Raw genomic sequence first — 9643 nt, forward strand, 5'->3', positions numbered from 1 at the left:
CATCCCATGAAATGACATCTGATCTTACATAATCTCATGGATGTAACAGTAAAACAGTTCAGCTCACACATGAAGACTAAGATGACATGCAGGCAAAACCTTTTCACAAATACTTATAGATCATTAAAATAATAAAAAGAAAATGGTAATAGATCATAAAACGTGTTGGCAACAATGTACAATAAGGTCTCTTTGGTTAACATTATTTAATGCATTAACTAAGGTGAACTAACAATGAACAATCTATTTTTAGATCTTTTTTTCTTTTTTTAATGTTAGTTAATACTAACATTAAAAATAAATTAAAAAAATTTGTTAATTGAGGTATATAAACTAATGTTAAGATACAACTTTAAATTTTAATAATGTATTACATTTTGGGCTTGACATGAATTAACATTAATACATATTATATAATCATTGTTCATGTTAACTAGTATAGTTCAGGAATATAGATTTTAACATTAGTTCATTCAAAACTAACAAACTAAGTATGAACAACATATTTTTTACTGTATTTATTTTAGTTAGTAAACAATTGTTTATCTTAGTTCATGGTATAGTAACTGATGTACATTAACTACTGACAACTCCTAAATAAGTGGTTTGTAAATATCGTAGTAATCTAGAAATGTTAAATTGATAATTCATAAAGAACGAAAATGCAATTATTAAACTATATATATATATATATATATATATATATATATATATATATGCTCAAGAACAAAACATTTATAGCTGTATTTATAAAATGCTTACTAATGCTTATTAATCCTGAAACAACACTTTATAAAGGATGGAATGCCTATTTACTAATACTTAACTAATAATTCATAGTGTGCAGTTATTATAAAGTGTTACTATGTTAGTTAATCAAAATGTTCATGTTAATTCACAGTGCATTAACTAATTTTAACAGATAAAACTTTACATTTTAATAAAGTTTATAAGTTTTGAATATTAACTAACATTAATAAATGCTATATAAGAATTGCTCATGTTAATTAATATAGTTAATTTTAGTAACTGAAACCTTATTGAAAGTGTTTTTGAAAGTTTTATGTATTGTTGTGTGTATGTTTCACAGTCTTGATGGTTTGGATTAACCCTTTCATTGCTGAATCACTCAAATCCAAACTGCCAGAGGGTTACTGTAATGTGTGTGCTCGCTGTGCACCGTTTTCCTGATGCCACAGGGGTGACAGTTGCACTGACGGCTTGGGCCCGTCATCGCTGGTTGCAGCTATATTTTTGTTTTGTTGTTATATTTAAAAGAATTAATGAGAGAACACAGCCCTGTGGAGACCCTTGGATGTACAAAGTGTGTCTGATAAAGCTCCATTCATCTTAACCCTTTACTCCCTACAAATTAAAAAATCCAGGATCCACAAAGCCAGCCCATGACTAACATTGAACTCATTTACAAGTTTCTTAACTAGGATAATCTGATTCATTGTATTAAATGCGGATGAAAATCAACAAACAGCAATCTGGCATATGAGACACTTTCCAAATGTTGATGAAGAGTGTTCAGGAATTTTGCATCATCCACACCAATTTTAGTGCAATAAGTAAAGTAGCTAAAAATAGCTAAAGTAGCTGTAGCTAAACTGTAGTAAATCTGAGCTGCTTACTTCTGTGTGGTGTGGTCAATGATTCCTGATGAGACTCTGATCCACTGATATTACTCAATAAATTAATTTGAGTTGCATTTCTGCATCTGAGTCCTTTATCCCAGAGAACCCTGACAGGCCTCTTCTTAGATGTATTTATATCTGCCATATTTTTTAATTCCATGCCAGACAGCCCTATTATCACCTTGCACAACCTTTCCTTCTATTTTCTTCTATAATTTAGTATGGCACGTCTAATCACTCTTTTTACTTCCTTATTAATCTTTTTTTTTTTCTCCTCATTTGTCCCTGATAGGAATACCGTTTTTTTCTTATTAAGAATATTTTTAATTTATTTGGTTACCCATGGCTTGTTGTTAGGAAACACTGTCAAACTTTTAGTAGGAATAATAGAATTGACACAAAAAAATAATGTAACTGAACATGATCCTTCAAATCGGGGCTATCATTTAAAAACAGATACAAGTCAGTGCTCTTAAAGCAACTTTGAAACTCTCCTATACTAGACACACTCCAGTTCTTAACTGTCTTTTTTCACTCTCTCTCTTTCTGCACGCCTTACCACTGGCATGTAGGTTAAGGTCAAAAGTATTATATAGTGATCAGCCGTCTCAAGCAGATGTAAAAGTATTGACCTCTACAGGTAACTAGATCTAAAAGCATTACAACAAAACAATACCATTATTGTTTTAGTGCCTGTGTTCATGGCAACCACTTTTTCCCCTCTTGGGTTATGACAGCATCACAGAAACCTCTTTGAACTACATATTTAAAGACAAAAGCAGGTAAAGTTTCTTCAGAGAAAAATAAGTTTAAAATGATGTATCCTTGAATGCTGATAGAATAGACTGCTAATCAGTTAACTTGACAACTTGAAGCAATCTATCAACCATCTTGACAAAACCCAACAATACTTCTTCAAGGTATTACTTTACTTTAGCTTCAACAGAGTCCAGGTTCTTTGGTTGTGTGTGTGACCAAATTGTATGTGTGAATGTAGTGATTGTGTTATTATAATTTATTTTTTATTTAAATGTGAGCTAATTAATATAGACTGAAAAAAACAGACAAATAACGTGTGTGATTTACAAAAAATACAGACTTCAATTTTACTTACACTTTTACAGACATTAAATGGAAAACAAATGTGATGTTATAGGTAGATTTCACTGCTTACAGAAATGTTTTACATAGTTTTTATAATCATATTATACAGTTTGGTTTTTTAAATACAATATAATGTACAATTAATCTATACTATTAATGACGTTGACACGTCTGTTGTATACTGTTTACAGGCTTTTTGTAGAGCAAGGTAATGGACAACCTGACATTCACGAGCAGCATTCTCCTCATGGAAGGACTGAAAGTTACACCTCAGTCCACTTATCCCATTTTCATCTTGCTTTTATTGATTTATGTATTTGCAATGGGATGTAACATTGGACTTATAATACTGATCTCAACAGACAAAAATCTGCATCATCCTATGCATTTTCTGTTCTGCAATTTGCCACTGAACGATATACTAGGAACCACTGTCATGTTGCCACGCTTACTACAGGATATTTTAAGGGAAGCCTCAGAGCGCTACATGACATATGTGGAGTGTGTTGTTCAAGCATATTTTGTACACATATTTGCAGCCGCAAGCCACTATGTGCTGATGATCATGGCTTTTGACAGATATGTGGCTATATGTAATCCACTGCGATACACAGCCATAATGACAAATAAAATGGTAGTAAAACTATCAGTATCAGCCTGGGGGCTGTCAGTATTCATAGTGTCTATAATGTTAGGTCTCACTATACGACTCTCTCACTGCAGATCTAAAATTGAAAACCCTTTCTGTGACAATGCCTCACTGTTTAAACTGTCCTGTGAAAGTGTGGTCATTAATAATGTGTTTGGAATTATTTATACTATAATTGTTTTTACTTTCTCACTTGGGTCTGTATTTATAACATACACCAAGATTGCTAGTGTATGCATAACCAGCAAAAACAAAGCACTCAACAGCAAAGCCATAAAAACCTGTAGTACCCACATAGCTGTTTATATAATCATGTTTGTTTCCTGTGCAACCATGGTTTTTCTCCATCGTTTTCCTGAATACTCTGAAAGCAGGAAACTAGCTAGTATAATGTTTCATATAGTACCACCTGGACTAAATCCTTTAGTATATGGTTTACAAACCAAAGAGATAAGGCAAAAGTTTATAAAACGTTGGTACAGAAATAGATAATTTGAAATAAATTAATTATAAGGGATGTCTGAAATGTAAAAAAAAAAAAAAAAGTTATATTTTCTCTGTACGAATATACAAATATCAATAGTACAACTGTTAAAAAAAATAATTTAGTCCATACTTTTCTTGACAAAATAATCACAATCTTGTTTTAAAATATTCTTGAAATGTAATTTAGTCACACTGATGAACTTTTTTATGCATTTTCCCTCTCTTGTTCTGTCAGATATGTTTCAATATTTAGCCAGTTTAATTCCAAAAATGTGCTACATATGTAAAATGTTTAATTCAAATTATGTATAAGAAACACACAAAAAAAATGCTTATCTATTTTGACTGTCTTTTGTACATGATTCAACTTTACAAACTACTGTATATTTCACTTTTTTAGATTAATATCTGTTTATGTATCTATTTACCCACTTATTAGTCTAAAAGAAGAATGTCACTAGACTATGTGTGTTCCACCAGACACAGATAATCAACTCATTCTAGGTTTTTAGTTATAGGCTTTTATAGTGCTTTTTCCCACCTAGACCACCTAGAGCAAAAGAAAGTCAAGACCAAGACTTTGAGAGGTTGAGACCAAGTCAAGACCGAGATCAAAGCAGGTCAAGACAGAGGTAAGATCAAGTCCTCAAATGGAAAAACACCATTGGGACACCTTACCATTACACCAATAGGGACTTTAATGATATCACATTCTAAAAAACAAAGCTGAAAGCATTACATTATCCAAAATGTTATAGTTTGCTAAAGCAGTTCGCTTCACTGGAAGTTGTTATACTGTTCCTAAATGCTTCCATTTTCAATACACTTACGGTTCATAATGGAATATCTAACAGGGTGAAATTCCACTAAGATGATTTATTGCAGATGTGGCATCCTATCACAGTACTATTATTGAATTCCCTGAGCTCTTCAGAATGACCAGGGACGCTGCTGGCCAAAAGGGTGCCCTAAGCAGAATTGTATTTTTGTGCCACCGCTGGCCAAAAGGGTGCCCTAAGCAGAATTGTATTTTTGTGCCACCTCCCCCAAATATTAAGTGAAGTGAAGTGACATACTGCCAAGTATGGTGACCCATACTCGGAATTCGTGCTCTGCATTTAACCCATCCAACGTGCACACACACAGCAGTGAACACACACCTGGAGCAGTGGGCAGCCATTTATGCTGCAGCGCCCGGGGAGCAGTTGGGGGTTCGGTGCCTTGCTCAAGGGCACCTCAGTCGTGGTATTGAGGGTGGAGAGAGCGCTGGACATTCACTCCCCCCACCTACAATCCCTGCCGGCCCGAGACTCGAACCCGCAACCTTTCGATTACGAGTCCGACTCTCTAACCATTAGGCCACGACTTCCCCAAAATTATGGATGTAAAAAAACACGTACTATACAGGTCAAAATAGAACTTTAATAAAATATAAAAGTAAATAAATTGTATTATTTACAAATTACAATTGTAGCTCTAGACAGTTACCTATGGCTATTATTTTATTAATACAATTGTCTAATTGATTTTATAGTCTCACGCATTCAGGAATCGTGCAAAAGAAAACTAAGAAGTTTTACTACGATAAAACCATGTCTAATTTTTGTAAGGATTTTGAGGTCCACATGTTTTTGTTGAAGAATTTATAGAGGCTGTAGCATTTCTAGCGCAAAACAAAGGTGGCCAAAAATTAAAGATTAAGTGGATATTTGAATTTGCCTAAATGTTTGGTCAATGTTAAAAGATTTCATCGTCTTGTAAGTGTAACAGCATCAGTTACCAGGCCTTTGGCTCACTTTGCAGGTATTTGTAATAATATGTAATGTTCATAAATTGTTTATTTTGTATTACATTATGTATTTTAGCACTGTTATTCAATGAAACCATACAATTATTAATTAACCTATCATTATTGCCTCATTATTTTATATAATGCATTTGTAAGTAATTGTAAAGGCTTTTGTTGGCTTGGGTCTGTTTTTATAACCACAAAAATATTATCTTAATACTTCTTTGTAAACTATTATTTGAAGTAACAAAACCATGGTAAATTTGTGGTTACCATCCATGGCTACAAGATCCATGATCTTTGATTTTATTTTTAGTAAAACCATAGCTAATCGTTAGGGAACATGGTAACTCAGAGAGAATATTAAATGCATTGGTGGTGGTGAAATTATTTCCGACATTAAAACATGTTAATAAGGTCAGCCAAAGAAGTTTCACAGGATTAGAATGTACCTGAAAGTGATGCACGTACTTCATCTTTTTTTTCTTTTTCTTTTCTTGGTGCCGAATTCCTGATGAATATAATTATATATATATATATATATATTCATATTTAGATTTTTGTGTATATGTATATGTTCATTTTAATATTAATATAGCCTAGAACGAAAGTTGTTTTTGTTTTTTTTTAGCAACTGGGATGGTGCCCCCCGGGAATTGGTGCACACAAACTGCGTACTCTGCATATAGGGAATGGCGGTACTGAAAACAACACACATTATTACAAAATGTTTGTAAATGGTGACGGCATGGTTAGTGTCACAGTCTCCAGTCGAGCTGCACTGCATTTCCTAGCATCCCTTTTGCCACTCACCTGCACTCCGTCATAAATTACTCACACTTGACCTCTGTCAGGGAATCCTCCTCACCCGTTGCTGCCAATCAAGCTCCCTATAAGACAACACTCCATCCATGTGCTCGTTGTCTGGTCTCGAGGTTATAAGCGCTTCATCCATCTTGTCACTTACTTGTAGGAGCTCTGTGGATGTCTTCCTCTAGTTGATTCTACTAAAAAGGAAAGATGGAGATAATGAATCCATCAGTTTATTGAGCTTCATTGAACTGAGTTATTGTACTTACCTTTTGACATTTGCTTTCACTTTGTTTAAAGAAGCTCTTACCTTACTCATTCTCGTGTGCCTCTCCATCCAATGTGTGACAGTTAGGTCATTCTTAAGAGGTATGTCCCAATAGTTCTGTCCCTCCAGTGCATAAATGTAAACTCATCAAAAAAAAGAAATGTCCTTTCACATTGAAATGCTTTCATTTCCATGTTTCTTTATGTGTAAATATGTGTATGAACAAATTGTTCAAGAACTGGGACATAAAATGAACGATTTTCACAGACATATCACAAACAGAAATGGAAGTCCAGTGGTCAGTATCAAAAGTAGAAGTCAGTATCTAGTGTGGCTACCAGCTGCTTTGTGTTACAGTGCTAATTCTCATATACATAATTCTCATTCTCACCAGGTTTGCCAGTTGTTGTGAGATGTTACCCACACTTCCACCAAGGCCTTTGCAAGTACTTTATCAAAAGCTACACTCAATGCTGAATTTCATTAACGCTAATGAGAACTTTCTTTGTTCAGCCGGTTGCGAACCATGTGTTGCAAACATGGTAAGTTTCTGGCTTAACCTCTGTTGGAGACATCGTTGAAATGTGTGCTTGTGAGAGGCTATAAACCGAAATGGAATGTGCATTCAGGTTAGGTTTCTTTGTCTTCAGAGTTTTGTGTGTGTGTCCTATGCTGCTGCACAGTATATTTTTTTTCAAGTGAAAGTACAACAGAAAAAAACTTGCAAAACATGTAGAGGGAATCTGCAAAGATTGCTCGTGGCCCATCTCTGAAGATGGCCCACAAACATTTTGTTTGGGGGATGAGGACATTGCCCTTGCATTTGAGGAAAAGTATGAGCACTGTGATGCGCTTAACATTAAAGTGCTCCACTTAAAGATTGCTTACTTTCAGGAGGAGCGAGTTACCTCACCATCATTAAGATTGTGGGGTTTTGTACTTTGATCTGGCTGAGGGTCCTTCCCTTTCTCTAGTGCTCTTGTCTGATCGGGAGGTCCTCACGCCTACTCATGAAATGGCGTTTCTTCAGAGGACACTTAGGCCCTGTCCACTCGAACTGCAATTTTTAAAACGGCAGCTTTTTCTATGTGGTTTGGCCATTCATCCACACGCAAACGCATTCATCCACACGCAAACGCGGTACCAGGTTACTAAAACTGAACATTTTTGAAAACTCCTGCCAGGGTGAAGATTTTTAAAAGCTCAGGTTGCAGTGTTATCGTGTAGACAGCGAAACCGTAGTTTTTGGCTTGTGACGTTGGAGCATGCTGTTATCTCCACCTACTGGAAACTTTTTCAGGCTTCTGATTGGCCAACATGGCTTTACGGTCGAGATTATATCGCCACCTGTTGGTTTGACGTGCTCTTGACAGTGCCTCATAGCATGCGCCTGCGCTTTCATGTGGACAGAGATTTTTATTTTTAAAAATGGAAGGAAAAACTCTGTTTATAAAAAAAGGAGATTATTTCGTGCTCGGTGTGAAAGCACCATTCCTCTGCCATTTGCCTCTACTTTAGAGAAGATTAAGAGTTGTTGTCATGCCATCAAAACTAGGGGTGAACAAAAAAAAATCGCAATTCTCTCTTCTAACAATTCTTATGGATTCACAAGTTTAATCCTGTTCCTCACGTCCCCCTGCTCTGCATCTCTCTCTATCTCTATCTCTCTCTCTCTCTCTCTCATTCAGATCATCAGCTTATCACAGCTCCATCAATGAACTGTGTTCCAATTATGTTTTTTGTGTATAGACAGACAGATATTTTTCACATAGCTATGAGAAGCTTTAAACATGGACGTGCAAGTGGTTGCCATGCTGTATTAAAGCTTTAATCAGGATAAAACCGTATATTAAAAGCTAACATAAGCAGTAGCATTTACAAATAACAACATATCTAAAAGTATGAGACAACAACAACAACAACAAAAAATACCATATCGTATGCTTGCACAGGTTCTGCTTAATCATCTTCACTACTACTTATTTCAGCTACTTATAACATGCTATTGACCAACATGTATTTTTTTTTTGTATTCTGCACAAACTGTGCTACAATAATATGTGACCAAGATGGATGTACATGTTTGCATTTGTTTGAAAAAATATATTATGCGTGTATATTGCGTGTTTAGTAAGTTTTGGTGGAAAAAATGTAGCTGAAATAAGGCCATAAAACCCACACTAAATAGTCCTGAATAAGACTTTTGTGTAATCAGTCTTGTAGGCTAGAATATTTACTAAACAATTATGTGAAAATCATTCTGCTTACTCATTCACAGAAAACAATATATTGATTTAAATTTTTAAAGACATGTTTTGTGATTGAAAGCCAATATGCGAGGGAGTCGTAATGGCCTTGAATATAAAATTATTTTCACCTGAGAGACAAAGGACCCTCCCCTAAAGGCTGCTAATGGGCCACCAGTGTAACAGAGTGTGAGGAGATTGAAAAAATGTTTTTTTTTTAATTATTTGTATTTTATTTACAATATAGTATAATCAAAACATACATAATGAAGGCCAAAGACACATTATTTTGCACACTGATCTAACCACAGAGATGTGAACAGACTTTGAGTCATTCCTGCAACAGATTCTGTTCAACAATTGAAACAAATAAATCCTACCTGATATTTACGTGTGTAATTTAAGTGTTTCTGCTTATTTCCATGGATTCAAAAAGAAGAAAAAAACAATCAGTAGTCAAGGAGCTTGTTTTACCATAGAATATCAGTGTAGTTGAACATCTGATGGTGGTACTGTACTCTCAGAGAAAAACAGTTTGAAGAAAGTCATCAGGATTCATCTGTGGTTCAGGTACCTGATTCAATAAAATACAAACCATAAAAAAAAAACACACATTTGTGAGCATGTTAATATCAGGAGCATAGGTTTAAT

The 9643-nt window shown here is 34.8% G+C and overlaps 1 protein-coding gene across 1 annotated transcript; it reads left to right on the forward strand.

Moving 5' to 3' along the window:
* Positions 1-1855: 1855 nt before the first annotated feature.
* Positions 1856-3885, forward strand: LOC306862263 (olfactory receptor 8G17-like; the record flags this gene model as incomplete). The annotated part of the gene is made up of 1 exon (XM_079405013.1): positions 1856-3885. Exon 1 carries the CDS (start codon positions 2956-2958, stop codon positions 3883-3885), a length of 930 nt encoding a protein of 309 aa, XP_079261139.1. The 5' UTR covers positions 1856-2955.
* Between the last annotated feature and the right edge of the window lie 5758 nt (positions 3886-9643).

Source organism: Barbus barbus (genome assembly GCF_936440315.1).
Source record: "Barbus barbus genome assembly, chromosome: 43".
Taxonomy (NCBI): Eukaryota; Metazoa; Chordata; class Actinopteri; order Cypriniformes; family Cyprinidae; genus Barbus; species Barbus barbus.